Source organism: Microdochium trichocladiopsis, assembly GCF_020744255.1.
Source record: "Microdochium trichocladiopsis strain MPI-CAGE-CH-0230 chromosome Unknown B0I36scaffold_10, whole genome shotgun sequence".
Lineage (NCBI taxonomy): Eukaryota > Fungi > Ascomycota > Sordariomycetes > Xylariales > Microdochiaceae > Microdochium > Microdochium trichocladiopsis.
Genome location: NW_025763553.1, coordinates 1,176,256 through 1,192,787, shown reverse-complemented (window position 1 = coordinate 1,192,787; position 16,532 = coordinate 1,176,256). Strand labels below are relative to the sequence as shown.

Sequence of the window (16,532 nt, the reverse complement as noted above, 5' to 3'; positions counted from 1 at the left end):
CCGTGCGTGCCTGGCCTGCCCAACCTGCCTCTTTCGTGTGTGGGCACACAAACCAGTCCTCTCCCTGTCCGTACCTTCCTCCCAACACTCACTCTGGCCGCTTCCATCCCCTCGCCACTTTTGCACCAAGCCACCTCCATACCCTCTTCCCTCATCACTGCCCAATCTCAAGGGCATCTCCCATGAGAGGACTGCCCATTTCTGTGCAGTCGACTGTTTCCACCCACTCAACCACACAGGCTGCCCTATCCGCTGTCATTCTCCCAGCCTCTCCTATCTAGACTGGCTGACCGTTTTCAGACATCATCCGGCCAACCGGATCGCGATAATTGCACAGAAATCCCAACCTTACCATCAGCTGCGCTCACTTTTCGTCAGACCATCATGTCGCCCGCTGCTGGGCCAAACGGCTCGCCAATTATGCGTCAGCCCACAGTCGCAAGTGGTAAGGCTTTGATCGAGAATCGTCACTTTCCGAAACTGGAAGAGCCCACAGTTCACGTGAGCAAGGCTCTCGACGGCATGAGACTATCCGTAAGTCTACCATGCCTGTTGGTCCCCACACTCGCTGTTGTTCTTGTGTGCAATGGGATTGTGATTGGCTCGAGAGTTTCAGCTCAACTTCTGGGAGCTACTTCGACAAAGGCACTGACCACCAAGCTTGACGGTTCAATCAAGACACAGGATTCTGAGACTTTGCCGACTCTCAAGCGTAGCGCAGGAGGGCTCTCAGCTGCGTCCCTGGACAATCTGAGCTGTTCTAAGGTATGCCTCATCATTGCTGATAGATGGACTGGTTGTAAGCTAAGAAGGACCTGGGTATCTAGAAGTCGAAGCTCAGTCGCGAGCCAACCAGCTACAGCGACCCCAACGACACCAGCCCTGTCGACGCTCTTCTTGCGAACCTCTCTAAGCAGCAGGCCATCCTACAAAAGCAGTCTGCGGCCTTGGATGCTTCCAGCGGAGATGCGGTCTCGCGCACTTCCCAGGCTGCCAGCGCCTCAACCAGCAAATCTGTACCGCTTACACCAGCGACAGAGGTGCTCGGCTTCAATACTCAACCGCATTCTGCAAGGGTCACTGTCAAAGAAGAGAACACCAACACCGAAGAGGTCTCCCGGCTCAAAATGCAGCTTGCTCAAGCCCAAGATCAAATCAATCGGCTTGATCAGGAGTTGTCCTCGACACGGCCTGTGCCTCGGCTCTCCGACTCCGGCATTGGTAACTCTCCTTTCGAGTCCGAGTCATCGTTCACTTTCCCTTCAGAACACAAGCAGGCACAAGTGCCAGGTCTGACTCCACCAGAGCTACGTGGTCTTCACACGCAGAACCGTGACCCCACAGGGGCCTGGCTGGCATACGAAGATTCTCGGTCGGAGAGCGGCGATACTCTTCACACGGCTGGTTCCAACCGCGCTCGACACATCTGGAACACTCGTCAAGGCCCCCCTGCATTTGGGCAGCTCTCCATCCCTCCTAGTCAAATCTGGAACAACAATCGGCCTGGCAATGTTGGCTTTGCAGAAGGCGGAATGCCGTACTCTGCACCATTGCAGAACAGCTTCCGGCCTGACCGCCTCGCCCAAAACATTGACTTCTCCACACGGGCTGGAGGTGCCAGGCGTGGCCAGCGCCCAGACATCAGCATGTCTGCCCAGCACACCGGAGCACAGAATGCTTTTGGGGGCGGCTATCCGTATAGTAGCGACGGTGGAGCCGAATATGGTGGCACTTCGGCGGGTTCGCTGATGAGCAGTATGGGCATGTTCCCAGGCTACGGTACCGTGCCAAATACGCTCTCACCTTTGGCGAGCGAGTTCACGACTGCGTCCGACGGCGAGTCCTGGAAATCTGATGTGAGTCCGGAAGTGTAGACGAGTGTTTGGAGAATCCTGGTGCTAATAAATATCTCTAGTCGTTCACGGCTGAAGGTCAGACTTACCTGCCGACAACGGAGCCTCTGAACTATCGCCGTCTTCTGGATCGCAACGTTAACTGCAACTGGAAGTACATTGTTGACAAGATTGTCTGCAACAATGACCAGCAAGCGTCGATCTTCTTGCAACAGAAGCTGAAAGTGGGCACCCCGGAGCAGAAGTATGCCATTGTCGAGGCCATAGTCGCCCAAGCCTACCCACTCATGGTCAATCGCTTTGGAAACTTTTTGGTGCAGCGGTGCTTCGAACACGGAACTCCGGAACAGGTAATCAAGATTGCAGAGGCGATTCGTGGTAACACATTGAGTCTTTCCATGGACCCTTTCGGCTGCCATGTGGTGCAGAAAGCGTTCGACTCCGTGCCTGAGGATTACAAAGCCATCATGGTTCATGAGCTACTGCGATGCATTCCTGAGACTGTCATTCACCGCTACGCATGCCACGTCTGGCAGAAACTCTTTGAGCTCAGATGGACCGAGTCTCCTCCGCAGATCATGAAGTTTGTCAACGAAGCGCTGCGTGGGATGTGGCACGAGGTTGCTTTGGGCGAGACAGGCAGTCTTGTCGTGCAGAATATTTTTGAAAATTGTCTTGAAGAGGACAAGGTAGGCGCGCACTTGAGAATACGTCGCCTTGCTTTCACGGAGCTAACAATTGACAGCGTCCCTGTATCGAGGAGGTTTTGGCCAACATCGACATCGTCGCTCACGGCCAGTTCGGCAACTGGTGCATCCAGCATGTCTGCGAGCACGGCGCCCCTGCTGATCGTAGCAGAGCCGTAGACCACGTCATTCGGTTCGCGGCAGAGTATAGCATGGACCAATACGCCTCGAAGGTTGTTAAGAAATGCCTGAAGATTGGCGGTGTTGAGTTTCTGGCACGCTACCTCGACCGAGTGTGCGAGGGCCGGATCGACCGGCCAAGAATTCCTCTGATTGATATTGCCAGCGACCAGTACGGCAACTATTTGGTCCAGTGGATCCTTACACACGCCGGTCCTCAACACAGAGAAGTCGTTGCCGCGCACATTCGGAAGCACATGGTCTCCCTGCGAGGATCGAAATTTGGATCCAGGGTTGGCATGCTGTGCACCAACCCTGCGATCGCAACCCGACCTGGCCCTGGCGTCGGAACGACCTTGACGCGGATGCCCCCTGGACCTCGCTACGGTGTCCGTCCTTACCATTAGACGAAAGTGGTTCTACATGTCTCGGTGCAAGCTTGTCACAAGTACGTAAACGCGATCTTGGGCCGAGGATTCTCAGGGGTTCTCCCGATGCTGCACCGCCAATAGCTGATCCCCGTTGACTGTCCCGCGACGCTGAGACTATTTACAACCCTTGATCACGCACAGCATCATCTTTTCCACAAAATTTATGCATCATGACTTTTCTACCACCTACATCAACAGGCTACTGCCTAAGTACCTTGGACAGCGCATGCTTTACAAGTTTTGCGATACTACCGCCCGAGAATCGCATGCTCGAGAAGGTCAACACTAGTTTGCCCGTTTGAAGCTCGGGCGAGGCGTGGCTTTAGCGGCAGTTCTTGTGCTCGCGAAGACTTAAAGAGTCTCATTTCTAAGCTATGGCCGATATTTCGATCACGTCAGGTTTGTGTCTCTCGCAGAATATATACATGCTTGCATTCAGAATTGGGCTGGCTGGAGACGACACATGCTTGGCAGAAAGGACAAGTGGTATCAAGTATGGCGATTGTGTTGGCTGTATTGAAGAGAGACTGAAGGAAGTATCACAATGTGTCGCACAACGCGTCTGTTAGGACAAACATAGACTAAATCACCGTTGCATTACTTGGAATTTTGAAACACCAGGTCTCCATTTGACGTGCGTGCTTGAGGGGTAATGTTCATGTCTAGTCTCCAGGTATCAGCGATCTGCGGCGCAGAAACCAGCTGTCTCTTGGACGTAAACCGTTTACCTCCGTGGGAGTGTTGTTGTTGTTCCTAGGCAAGCGTTCATTTTTGGACTCGGTGATTGAGAAGATGGAAAAAACCAAGAAGAATAGTATTCTATTATCTGAGAGGGGGGTATCACGTTTTCTTGCTCTCGCAAGCAAATTACAATGAGGTATGCTGAATATTTAGGTCTCTTTTGTCCCGAACTTCCCACGCAAGCTTGCCACAGACAAGCCATTCGACCCGGAGGCTGGTGAGCTCAGGCAGAAGACGACTGGACAACGCTGCTGCAGCACTCTTGTGCTCAAGTCCCAAGGGTGACGCTGGTGGGGTCCCAAGCCTCGTCATCTAACTGCAAAAACCAGCCCACGAGCAGGCACAAAGTCGCGGCGGCGGCGCGGACGGCTTGGTTTATACAGCAGCCGCGCCGGCGTCGCTCTTCTGGGCCTTGTCGATCTTCTTCCACTCGAGGCCGAAGGCGACCAAGAAGGCCGCGCAGGCTCCGCCGAGGGTGAGGTAGAAGGTGTCGCGCAGGCCGTCCATGTAGGCGGTGAGGACCTTTTCCGTGAGGTCCGCGAGGCCCATGGAGGCCAGGGTCTGGGGCACGAGGTTGGCGCCGGTATTAATGATGATGGCCGGGTCAAGCCCCGGGGTGTCGCGGGCGAGGCCCTCGATGACGCCGTTCTGGAACAGGGTCTGGGCGACGGCGATGAAGACGGCGCCGCCGAGCTGCTGGAAGAACTGGACGCAGGCGGTACCCTGGGGCACGAGCTCCTGCGTGACGACGTTTTGCACCACGAGCACTCCCGCCTGGAACCCGACGCCGATGCCCAGGCCGCAGACGACCTGGTACCCGAACCATTGGGACATTGGGGTCGCGAGGTTGAACGTGGTGATGAGCCCGGCGCCGATGGCGACCAGGGCCATCTCGACCAGGATGATGTGGTTGTAGTAGCCGAACACGGTGATGAGCACGCCCGACGCCATGGACGAGACGACGACCGCGATGAGCAGCGGGAGGAGCTTGAGGCCGGCCTCGACGGCCGTGTCGCCGAACACGGCTTGGAAGTAGAGGGCTGGTAGGTTTTCAAAGGGTTTATATTAGCTTGGCATTCATAGGTGGGAAGCATTGTTTTTTTCTTCTTCTTTTGTCTGTCTGAGCGAGAGCGGTTCGACAACTTACACATGTAGTACACGAGCGGGAAGAAGGACGCGCCAAAGAACAGGGCGAACAGCATGGCACAGACAATGTTGCGGTTCTTGAAGAAGCGCGGGGGCAGCAGGGCCTTGTCCCCCTGCCAGATCTCGATGCCGACAAAGATGAGGGCGAGCGCGCCGGCGCCACAGAACAGGCCGATGATCTTGGCGTCGCGCCAGGGGTACTCGACTCCTCCCCACTGGAGGGCGAGGAGGAGCATGACAATGGCGGGGAGCAGGACAAAGGCGCCGGGGAGGTCGAGCAGGAGGATGCGGGCGCCGATGGACTTGTTGTCAGCGTTGGTCTCGCGCGTGATGTTAAGGAAGAAGAAGATGACAACGCAGGCGACGGCGCCGATGGGGAGGTTGATGAAGAAGCACCACCGCCAGGTGACGTGGTCGGTAAAGGCACCGCCGAGCAAAGGCCCGGCGACGGAGGCGATGCCCCAGATGCCGCCAAACATGCCATAGACGGCAGGACGCTTGCGCAGAGGCAGTGTGTAGCTCAGGATCACGATGGCGCCGGAGAAGAGGCCGGCGGCACCGAGGCCGGCCACGGCGCGGCCGACGATGAAGGCGGTCGAGGTCGGGGCGAGGGCGCAGACGAGGGATCCCAGCTCAAAGAGGCCGACGGCGGCGAGGAACGAGTACTTGATGCCAAAGTTGCGGTAGATGGTGCCGTAGAGGGGCTGCAGGGCGGTCGAGGTGAGGAGGTAGGACGAGCCGTACCAGCCAATGTCCTTGACGGTGCCATACTCGGCAGTGATGGCGCCGAGGGCGGGGGCGATGATGGTCTGGTCGAGGGCGACGAGGAGGACGGCGAGGGCGAGGGAGAAGATGATGAGGTAGAGCTTGGCGCCGGTGACGTAGGGGACGCCGTTCTCGTCGACTTCGACACCGGTGCCGCTCCCGTCGGTGGTGTTTGTGTTGTTGTTGTCTTTGGTTGTGGGGGAGGCGGCGACCTTCTCGTCGGTGTTGCTGCCAGCTGGGCCACTGCTGGTGCTGGTGCTTCTGTTGTGGTTGTCCTTGATGGACGGAGCCAGCGTGGTTGTCGTCGAGTCTACCATGGTGGTGGTGAGGCTCGTTTGTTAATGGCGATGGGGGGGCGACAAGGTTTCGAGTACCCGAATCGATTGATCAAGAGAGAAGCAGAGCGAGGCCACACCACTCCCCCCAACGACGGCGGCAAGGGAGCGTCGTGCCGGCCCTTTTTCACCTTTGTCTCGCAGGTAGAGCTTGGCCTAGCGGGCGGCGCGTTATCGTGACAGCTAGACTTGGGCGGCGCCATTCTCAGCCAGCGCCCCACTGGCAGGGGTGCGAGGTGCGGATCATGGATTCTTCTGCTGCCCTCGGACTCGTCCGTGGCCCGAGGTGCGCACTCTGGGCGTCGACTAGCCATGCAGCGGCTCGAAACAGAGTCCGGGAGGGTGCCAATGCCGATGGTCGATGACTCCGTTCTGTGGCTGGCCGGGCGCCGTCTCCGTCACGCCAAGCAGGCATCCCAAGGCGCCCCCGGTCCTCGTCCCTCGCTGCCCTCCCAGAAGAAAAGAAAAAAGCTTGTTCCACGGTCAGCAGCCTCAGGTCCATTTGGGGCAAGTCGTAATCCCCGGGGGCACGCGGAGTCCCGAGGGCACCAATCCTCCCGATGCTGACGACCTTAAGCACGTTAAGGTTCTGGACTTAGTGATGTGCCTATAGCCGAGTCGTCCTCGATCGCCCCAGCCCACCGCGACACTGCGATCGGCTTTACACAGCACTCAGCCAGGTCCCCCGACTCCACTGTGGCCTGCCAGCGGGTCCCCCGAACCCACCCTCATTTTATCTGATCCCTCCTCTGCTTTTCTCCCTAATTATCTCGTCTCATGCAATTGGACGCTCGTAAGCTTGTTGGAGCACTCAGCTTCTCTCTCCTCTAGTTGAGCTCAAGTCTAGGCATCCACCCACATCAAGTGACTCCAGCACCTTCTTTGTCACTAACCTGAGGGCCTGCACGTGCACCCGCCGTCCGTTTGCCATCTGCCTGCCGACAATATACAATTGGTCTCGCTCGTCATTGTTCCCCGCAGGCCCTGCCTGCTTCAAGCTTCGTTCTAGCTCCAACCGCAGACACACGAACACACGAGCGTAGTGCCCTGTCCGACAAGTATGCGGGTATGGGTCTGTCCTGCGGGGGGCATTGGCTCTTCACGGGCGTGTCTGTTCATTGGCCGCCTGCTCTCTCCGCCACACGTGCTTCGCGGGTGGTGAACCTGCGCCCAAAACAATGGTCTCTGATCCCCTCGTCCTGCCTCGACAATGGCCCGTCCTTGGCCAAGACACGGTCCTGTGCGCACAACTTGATAGACACACCGTCAACGGGCTGAGCAGCCTTGCCGACGGTGCTGGAAAGGGGCTGTCTGCCTCGCACAAAACAGGGCCAGCAATCCTCCTCGGAAGTCTGGCCGTGGCCCGGGTCGTTTGCTCCACCCTGATGGCAGATGGCCGTCGCCGTGCAGGGGTTTGCTGGTATCTTGACAGGCCCATGTCAACAATCAGTGGTCTCTCGCTGCCTGCCTGGTTGGGAGCACACAATGACAAGGCTTGCAAGGCGGCGACGCTAGACTCGCACGCCTGCCCAAACATGGCCTAGCCAGGGCGCAACCGTTCGGGTCCCCAAGGTCTGCCACCGTTAGCGGGAACCGGCCCGCCCAGAGGCTCCCTCGTCACTCACTTTTCCCACCTCGAGCACTTCGAGTCTGGCCAGTCGAGTCGTTCCACTGTCGTCCTAGTCCTCCTCATCTTCCGCGCCTCCCTGCACAAGCGGCAGCTCATCATCATCGTCACTTTTGCCTCCCGCTTTTCGTCTCGTCCAGCAGTGATAAGATGCGGTCCACCCTCCACACCTTGGCCGTGCTGCTCACGCCCGCCGTGGTGGTTCTCGCTGGCACCACGCCGACGGTGCCTCGCCGCCCGTCCAACGGACTGGCAGCCGCCGCGGCCAAGTGTGACGCCTCCGAGGAGGTCTGCGAGGACAGCTGCATGTACATCGGCGCTACGTGCTGCAACGACGGCACCTCGACCTTTTGCGACATTGGCTACTACTGCACCCTCACGTCCTGCTGCCTAAACGGCGCCACCTGCGACGAGCCGCCGCTCGATCCAGACGCCACCGTGGGGAGTTCGCTACCCGGCTTTACCTGGACGTGGGACCTATTCCCGACCTCGACCCCCGACGATGTTGCGACCACCACAGACGACGTGAACACCTATTCCTTCTCGTTTGATGCGCAGCCGACGCCAGCCCCAGGGGAAACCAACAGCGAGGACAACGCCGGTGTCAGCAGTAGCGAGGGCAATCCCACGGCTGGTACCAGCGATGCTGCTACGAATGGCTCGCCCGCGACCGACCCTATTACGACTTCTGCTCCGCCACCGCCGCCGACGCCGCCACTTGGTCCGGCTGGCGCAGCTGGCCACCGCGCCATCGATTCCGGGGTGCTGGCTGGTATCGTGGTTGCTGCTGCTGGTTTCCTGGTCTAGGCACCATCCCTGCGCAAGTCACTGGTGGTGCACAGATACTGCCCAGGTGTCCTTCCGATGAAAGTGGCCTTTGTGGGGACGCGACGCGACCAGAGACCACATCTAGAGAACGTGCTGCTTCTCCCTTCAGTTTGCCCGTGTGTCTGCTACCAGCATAGCCAGCCTTGGTTTTTATTTTCTCCTTCACACTCTTAATATTAGCAAGCCATCCATATCCCTGCAGAAATCAGCTCTATTTATACGCCTGAAGCTTTTGCTCAAAGACTTTCAGGCTAGTCATGTAACCACAACATAGCAATAGAATGGCGCTCGTGACGAGGATTAAGTATGCCACCGGCGTGGGTCCTGTATCGTTCGATATGTATGGAGAGGGATAAGCCCAATTTCCCGAGGTGCCGGCGATGTGCTGATGAAGAGGCTCGAGGCGGTTAGCATCAGTCTAGAGCCGCATTGCTTTGCTTTTGGGAAACGACTTCCGGGACCAGCGCATGTGGCTCTTGACTGGCAGTCGCGGCGCGAGCTCGCGTGGGAACCAGAAGCTGGCGGATGGGATGGCATTCACGTCATGTGTTGTTGTCTCATATCTTGCCCCACACGACTTGTCGTTTCTTTTTTTACTAGGTCGCACGGACGGACGGCACACCCGGGGGGGAGACTTGTTGAAATTGCTGTATGGGGCGCAAGGTGTCGACCTCGTCAAAGTTTAGTGGTAATAAAACAAAAAGGGATTTCGAAGCATGACCAGTAGGTAGTGTGTCTCATCTACAGTCAGTGGTTCTTGTCGTCGGCTTCCCTGCAGACGCACGAGGGGATTTCTCCCCTCTATTGCAAGCATATGCGCCACTGGACAGGGGAAGGGGGGCGCCGACTAGCCTGGCTCGTGGAGTGCCGGTCCCCACACACTGAAGGTTGATGGATGATAACCCCTCCCAATTGTTGCACCTGTGTCAAATGTGTAAGTGCTGGGAGTACATGTACAGGACTGTTCCCCACCCCGGCTGGTCCTGGCTGGTCCTGGCACGACTACTGGGGAACAGCACGGTGAAGGCAGGCAATGATGGCACTTTGTCGACTTGATCGGCCGGTCGGTCATTGGTTGTTGACTCCCAGTCCTGCCTGATGCGTCCTTCATTTGGAGTGATTGGCTGTCTAGAAGCTGCTGAAGGTGCAGCCCAACACGCGCTGGACCCGCAGAATTTACTGCTTCAGCTGCTAGGCAGACAGGACAACTCAGTCTTGACAGGGCACCACACATAATATGGGACGGACCCGGGTGCCCCCCCCCCCGCAATCCGGTTCCCCATGCCCATGTACCAGTTGACCCCCTGTAATGTGGGGTGCAGATCTTGGCTCGGTGTGGGGGAGGGGCCGCCTGCCAGGCAGACAGGCAGGGATGTTCCACAACTTCGAGGCTCCGTGGCCCACGCAAGCCAAGGTATGTACTACATCCCACTCTTTTCCCCGCGATCGCCTGCGCATGGTTGGGGGGGAGAGAAAGCAGGCATGGTGTAGTTCTTGTGACTCGGCCGGATGATTCATAGATTGCTGTCCCTCATTGGTCTGGGCTGCGCGGTCGGGCTTTTGTTCGTGGGGGGTGGGACTGTGTGTCTGTTTCTTGTTGTTGTCGTTGATGGGGAAGAAGGCGAATGCTGATTCCACGAAATAGCTGGGAGTGTTGACGAGTAGCAAGTCGAGAGCCCAGCCTCGGTCCCAACGACCGCGATTTAGTAAAAAGACGAAAACACCAGCCCAGCTCTCGCAGCTCGCAAGTATGTGCTCGTTCCTCCCTCGGATGGGGATCGTGAAAAAGAAAGAGGAAAAGTGACCCCTCCATTTCCCTCTCACCAGACTTATATGTAATGTATGTATGGCGGCGTCAACAGCTCGGCCTGCACCTCGGATTGCTCTGCTCTGTGCACCTCCATCAGCTGCTTTCACCTCTCACGTGTGTGCGTGTGTGTGCTGAGAACGTGGGCGGGGGCATTCTGGTCTCTCTTGCGTCCTCGGACGCTCTCGCCCCGAGACGGCATAGCGCCAACTCAGAGGTTGGTTTAGCTCGCCATTGACACTTCACCTTGCCGCTGCATCCAAATATCATAAGCTTCCTCCAGCTCGAGCTGTCATATTCTGTTTTCTTTCCCCCCTTTTCCGCCTTTATTCCAAGATCCTGTAGCATCCCGACCACTGCGAGTACCGAGAGATAGAGAACAGGTCCCGGACGGTGAAAGACCCAATTACTCCTCTACTCCCACCACCACCGTCGTCATCATCATCATGGCACCGACAGCTCTCGCCTCAACCAGCTCCGGACAGTCCAGCCCGGGCCGGCTGCGCATCCTCGTGCCCGAAAAGGTGTCTCCCGACGGCCTGGCCCTGCTCTCCGGCGACTTTGACGTCGACACCCGCCCGGGCCTGTCCGCCGCCGAGCTGGTCGAGCTCATTCCGTCGTACCACGGGCTCATTGTCCGCTCAGAGACGAGGGTCACCGCCGCGGTCCTCCAGGCCGGCCGCCGGCTGCGCGTGGTCGCCCGCGCGGGCGTCGGCGTGGACAACATCGACGTCGACGCGGCGACCAGGCACGGCGTCATTGTCGTCAACTCGCCCGCGGGCAACATTGTCGCGGCCGCCGAGCACACGGTGGCGCTGCTGCTCGCCACCGCGCGCAACATTGGCCGCGCAGACCGCACGTTCAAGCAGGGCCAGTGGGAGCGCGGCAAGCTCGTGGGCGTCGAGGTCGGGCGCAAGACGCTGGGCATCATCGGCCTGGGCAAGGTCGGCATGAAGGTCGCCCGCATGTGCATCGGCCTGGGCATGAAGGTCCTCGCCGTCGACCCTTACGCCAGTCCCGCGCTGGCCAAGCAGGCGGGCGTCGAGCTGATCCCCGGCGGGCTCGAGGAGCTGCTGCCCCTCGTCGACTTCCTCACCATCCACACCCCGCTGCTGGCGTCGACGCTGGACCTGCTTGGCGAGGCCGAGTTCCAGAAGATGAAGAATACGGCGAGGGTGCTCAACGTGGCCAGGGGAGGAGTGTACAACGAGGCGGCCCTGCTCAAGGCCCTCGACCAAGGCTGGATCGCCGGCGCCGGGCTCGACGTCTTCACCAAGGAGCCCCCGGAGCCAGGCAGCGTGGCGGCCGAGCTGGCGGAGCACGAAAAGGTCGTCTCGACGCCGCACTTGGGCGCCAGCACCGTCGAGGCCCAGGAAAACGTCAGCCTCGACGTCTGCTCCCAGATGCTCACCATCCTGCGTGGCGGCCTGCCCACCGCCGCCGTCAACGCCCCCTTGATCCTCCCGGAGGAGTACCGCAAGCTGCAGCCCTATGTCAAGCTCGTCGAGCGCATGGGCGCCCTGTACACGCAGCACTATGCCTCGGCCGGTCGGAACAGCGGCGGCCTGCTTGGCGGCACCAAGTTCGAGCTCGTCTACGAGGGAGAGCTGTCGGGCGTGTCCAACACGCGCCCGCTCTTTGCCGCCCTGGTCAAAGGGCTGGTGTCCGTCATTACCGACTCGGGCGGGCGAGACGTCAACATTGTCAACGCGACCCTCATAGCCAAGGAGAAGGGCATCGTCATCAACGAGGTCCACGAGCGCGGCAGCAGTGACGACGGGTCATCGTCCGGTGCATATGCGAGCCTGGTCACACTGCGGTCTGTTGGTGATCCTCACCATCGTCGGACGGACTCTGGTGGCGGCGTTGCTGCTGCTGCTGCTGCTGCTGCTGCTGCTGCTGCTACCGCCAGGAGCAGGAGTCGTGGCGCCAATCGTAGCGGCGGACAGATGATCCAGGGCTATGTGTCGGGCAAGAACATCTACATCTCAAAGCTGGGGAGGTTCACGTCGAGTTTCGTCCCCGAGGGCTCCCTGCTCATCTTGCACAACTACGATGAGCCGGGAAAGATTGGCGGCGTGGGGCTGGTACTGGGCAAGCATGGGATCAATATCCGGTTCATGCAGGTTGCTAGCCTGGAGGAGGAGGAGGAAAGCGGGCCCGAGGGGAAGGAGCCTGACGGAGGAGGCGCGGGCTTGCCAGTCCTGGCGAGGATGGACTCTGCTGTTGCTGGCGTTGAAGGTGTGCCAGGTGACGCGCAGGAAAAAGCCGGCAACGAGGCGCTCATGATCTTGGGCGTTAGTGGGACCGTCAGTCGTGCTGTCGTGGAGGATCTCGAGCGGTCCGAGGGCATCCTGGATGTAAGCCTCGTGCAGCTCGAGGGTTAGACGACGCACACGGTTGATAGCATGCCACTAAGCGAACCGGACTTGCAACCGGGCTTGCAACCAGACTTGCAGAAAGGCTTAGCGAGCACATGTGGGAGAATGAAAACTGCCTGCTGCGCTGCACAGCTTGAAGAAACCCAACCTTTGCTTGATCCTTTGACACATATGATCGCTCGTGAGCTCTGTCATTAATTACCAGATTCCCAGACTCCAGTTCATCATTTTCGTCCAATTGGCCGATCTCCATAAAAACTTGCTCCCTAGCTGGTGCGACACTATGCCCCGACGTCTCAATCTACATATTTCTGGACTGAACTCAGCTGCAGTGACCCAACTTTCAAACTTGGCCCCCTAAATGTAGTACATCGAGTTTCTCAGATCCTGATGAACCTCAACTGATATGTCCTTACCATAACCAGCACGACTCGTCGACGAAGTACCACCCACGGACGCCGTGTCGCTCGCATCTGAGAACAGGTCCGTCATGTACGCCCGCTGACGTGTGCAGACAATGTCTGCATAATAAGCTGGAGGGCAGATGCTCACGGCTTTCGTGGCACGACCGAACATATAGCACATCTCATGCGTGAGCTCCTGGATGCCATTGGCCGCGGCAGCGCCTTGACCAAGGTTGGCGCGGAAAACCTCGTCAAGAAGAACTGTGTAATGCGCCGGCCGGGCGGTGCCTATATGTTGAGAGAGAAACGGTTAGTACCCTGGGTTGTGAACCAAACAAGTAGAGTGGAAATGTGGGAGGAAACTTACCTTGCAGTGCGGCATGGGCAACGAGGAAAAAGTCCCAGATCCTGGCCTGGGTCACGCCTCGGTCCACAACGGTGCCGGTAGCTACATTGCGTGACTTGGTCATGTGCTTAGGGGCCGTCGGATAGAATCTCGTCTGGTGCCGCTTCACAGACACGACCACAGTGATCTTTGGTTGTGCGCTATTGGCAGGATACTTCTTAGCGCATGCCTCGCGGATCAATGGGAGCTCTTTGTCCAAGACCTGCTGAAACTGCCCTTCGGATACACCATCACGGAATATGATGATGTTTTCAGGCAGTCTTTGCTGGTTGTGTTTCTGCCAAAGCACAAGACGCTCGTCAAACTTCTCACGCAGCTTCTCCCCGAGCATCTCGACACGACCATCCTGGGCCCAAGCTGCAGCTGGCCACTGAGAGAGTTCCTTGTCAACGCTTGCCACAAGTCCCACGAGGCTGGGTGAGTTGGAGCCCGGGGGCGGATGTGTGACGTCGTAGCCGACAACCATGGTCTTGCCCTCACGGATAATGGCAATGTCGTTCTTGAGCTGGTGGTTGTTGCCACCCATCTTGAGGTTGATCTTCAGACCGACATTGGCGAAATACTGGTCCATCGGCTTGTCCTTGGCGAAGTGCTTCCGCACCATGCAAGTAGTATGGATGCCGAATTCGGTATCGCCAAGACTCTTGACCGCGGCATAGACATCTGGGTCGTTCTGAGCAAGAATGACGAAGACAAACTGCGCACCCTTCCCACCCGAAGCTTTTCGAATCTCGGTGAACGCGTCGCGCACAGCATCAACTGGGTGCCCAGTTCGGGTGTTTACCACAAGACCTTGAGGATGCATGGGCGTTTCGGCAATGGGTATGCCCATGTTTGTAAGAACTTTGAACTTGCCGTTCATGATACTTGTGACGGTGTCCTTGTCCCGAGGCTCTGGGTCGACATGGACAAATGTCCACCTGTCGATCTTGGCACCAGGCTTGAGGACCTCGACTCCTCTCATGTTCCACGAGCCTTCGCGCGGATTAGCTTCCTTCTGGTTGTTGTATTTTATATCCGGATTTTTAAGCTCCCGGCCGTTGATAGTCAGCAGGTCCTTCTCAATCTCGACACCGAACTCGGACTTGGAAAGTCATTAGCAAACTGGGCACATCTTCCATGCGCAGAATCAACGGAACTCACCAATTTCTCGTTGTTGTCCAACTGAAGACACCTGCGTCCAAACGTGGTGATTGATGTTGCATTAGCAACTGGTGAGCGACATGCAAAAGTGATCAGGGTCGGAGTCTCCCTTGCGTTGAGTTTACGCTGCAATGGCTGGCCCGGGATGACCTCGACGGCTTCTGCGGGCATAAATACTGGTCGATGAGAGGTTCCGATGTTGATCACTGGCAAGTTCGGGTTGACAGTTCTGCCATAACCTGTGAATCAAAGGGTTTCGGGTTAGTCGAGGCCGGTTCTGGCAATGATGTCCATAGTAGACTCGATAACTTACGCTTCTGGAAATATTCGGCGACCGTGTAGTACCGATTGGGTGCCAAGCTTGTTGACCCTGTCGGACCAGTGAGGTAGAACTCTACCTCAGTGGCGGTTGCGCCCAGCCTTGTCACCTTGGGCGGCTTCGCCTCTTTGCCCTTGGCAGTGTAAGGCGAAGCAAGCCCTTGAATCATCTTCACCACAACCCGCTTCGTCTCACCTTTATCACCCAGGTAGGTGACACGAGCCCGAAGCTTGGACATGTTCTTGTGCAACGTGTGCAAGTTGTATAGGGCCGCCTGGGTGAAAAGGTTGGTCGCCGGGCCCGCGGGACGAAACACTCCGTGACTGACGTTTGCATTGAGCAGCAGACGACCAGTTGCCGGTCGAGCAGACTGAAAATAACCTCGGATGGCTTCATTCCAGCCCAGTCCTTGTCTCTCAGTCCGAAGCGTTGGCCCATCGATAGGAAAGAAGCGGCTTCGACCAATCGACGCGATTTCTGAATTGCCTCGGGGACTGTGACCCATAATCACGTTAAGGGCATCAATGACATCCTCATACTTCGGGAAGGACTTGCTCCCAGTAGGATCATCCATAGTCGTGAGGTACTGAAACAACGCTGACAAGTCCACGTCGACGGGTCCGTTGAACTTGACCTCATATTGATCGTCGTGTCCTTCCAGTGTATAGTTGACGATCACGATGTTGTTGCTTGGGAGCGGAAGAGGTTTCAGCGTGATAACCTGATTCTTGAACTCGGTCACCAGAGGGTGACCATGTGCAACTTGGCTGAGAGCGCTTTTGATGATGTTCATCAGCTTCAGACCTTTCGCGTCTTTGGCTTGTTGCTTCTTGTCCTTATTCTGCACCGGCTTTACATCGAGTTGGTACTTGAAGAGAGCTTGCTGTTTGATCTTCATCTCAAAGTAGTTCGCCCAAAGCAACACTGGGCGGCCACTTGTGCCGAACGCTGGACGACAAGGGAAGTGTTCGCCTAGAACCGGTTGGGCTCCTTTGGAGATCTGCGTCCTCGCCATCTTGCTTGCGAGCGCATTTACTCCAAGCTGTTCTCTCAAGATCTTGTCTTCGAGAGCCTGCGTGGAAGAATCTGGCTTGGGGGCTAGGTTGGGTCTGTGATAGTGTGAGCTCTACTTCTGGTGGGGGCGTGCGGTGCTGTTAAGACATACCTGAAGACCTCTGCTTCTCCGGCGAACTTGTCACCACCTCGGCCACCACCACGACCACCGCCTCGCCCGCCACGGAAGTCACCTCCTCTGCCTCCACCGCGGTAATCACCGCGACCTCCACGATGCTCCCCACCGCCACGGAAGTCGCCCCTGTCACTGCCACGGCTGCCACCGCCACCGCCACGACCGCCGCGCGGGTTGCCTTGGCCGTCGAAGCCGGAGAATGAGACGCCGTCTCCGCGGCCCCTGCCGCCCCCGCCTCGCGAGCCGCCCCGGTCACCACGTCCTCCACGACCTCTGCCTCTTGGCTGGTCA

At 57.9% G+C, this 16,532-nt stretch overlaps 5 protein-coding genes across 5 annotated transcripts; 3 read left to right on the top strand and 2 right to left on the bottom strand.

Annotated features, from left to right (window-relative positions):
• Nucleotides 1–848: 848 nt before the first annotated feature.
• Nucleotides 849–3,093, top strand: B0I36DRAFT_210525 (armadillo-type protein; the record flags this gene model as incomplete). Its single annotated transcript, XM_046148904.1, has 3 exons — nt 849–1,856; nt 1,916–2,542; nt 2,599–3,093. Coding segments are annotated over 3 exons (2,130 nt in total), but the record flags the coding sequence as incomplete, so codon positions are not given.
• A 688-nt stretch (nt 3,094–3,781) lies between these two features.
• On the bottom strand, nt 3,782–6,436 carry B0I36DRAFT_333750 (major facilitator superfamily transporter). Its single transcript, XM_046155261.1, has 2 exons — nt 5,039–6,436; nt 3,782–4,931 (listed from the first exon to the last, which is right to left on the bottom strand). Exons 1-2 carry the CDS (start codon nt 6,117–6,119, stop codon nt 4,267–4,269), a joined length of 1,746 nt encoding a protein of 581 aa, XP_046007284.1. The 5' UTR covers nt 6,120–6,436; the 3' UTR covers nt 3,782–4,266.
• Nucleotides 6,437–7,763: 1,327 nt separating this feature from the next.
• On the top strand, nt 7,764–8,776 carry B0I36DRAFT_28768 (uncharacterized protein). Its single transcript, XM_046151625.1, has one exon. It carries the CDS (start codon nt 7,915–7,917, stop codon nt 8,569–8,571), a length of 657 nt encoding a protein of 218 aa, XP_046007283.1. The 5' UTR covers nt 7,764–7,914; the 3' UTR covers nt 8,572–8,776.
• Nucleotides 8,777–10,558: 1,782 nt separating this feature from the next.
• Nucleotides 10,559–12,903, top strand: B0I36DRAFT_296591 (phosphoglycerate dehydrogenase). Its single transcript, XM_046151898.1, has 3 exons — nt 10,559–12,218; nt 12,321–12,600; nt 12,679–12,903. The coding sequence occupies exons 1-3, from the start codon at nt 10,846–10,848 to the stop codon at nt 12,784–12,786; spliced, it is 1,761 nt and encodes a 586-aa protein (XP_046007282.1). The 5' UTR covers nt 10,559–10,845; the 3' UTR covers nt 12,787–12,903.
• On the bottom strand, nt 12,904–15,945 carry B0I36DRAFT_333742 (ribonuclease H-like domain-containing protein). The gene is made up of 4 exons (XM_046155260.1): nt 15,047–15,945; nt 14,734–14,972; nt 13,552–14,674; nt 12,904–13,472 (listed from the first exon to the last, which is right to left on the bottom strand). The coding sequence occupies exons 1-4, from the start codon at nt 15,843–15,845 to the stop codon at nt 13,138–13,140; spliced, it is 2,496 nt and encodes an 831-aa protein (XP_046007281.1). The 5' UTR covers nt 15,846–15,945; the 3' UTR covers nt 12,904–13,137.
• Between the last annotated feature and the right edge of the window lie 587 nt (nt 15,946–16,532).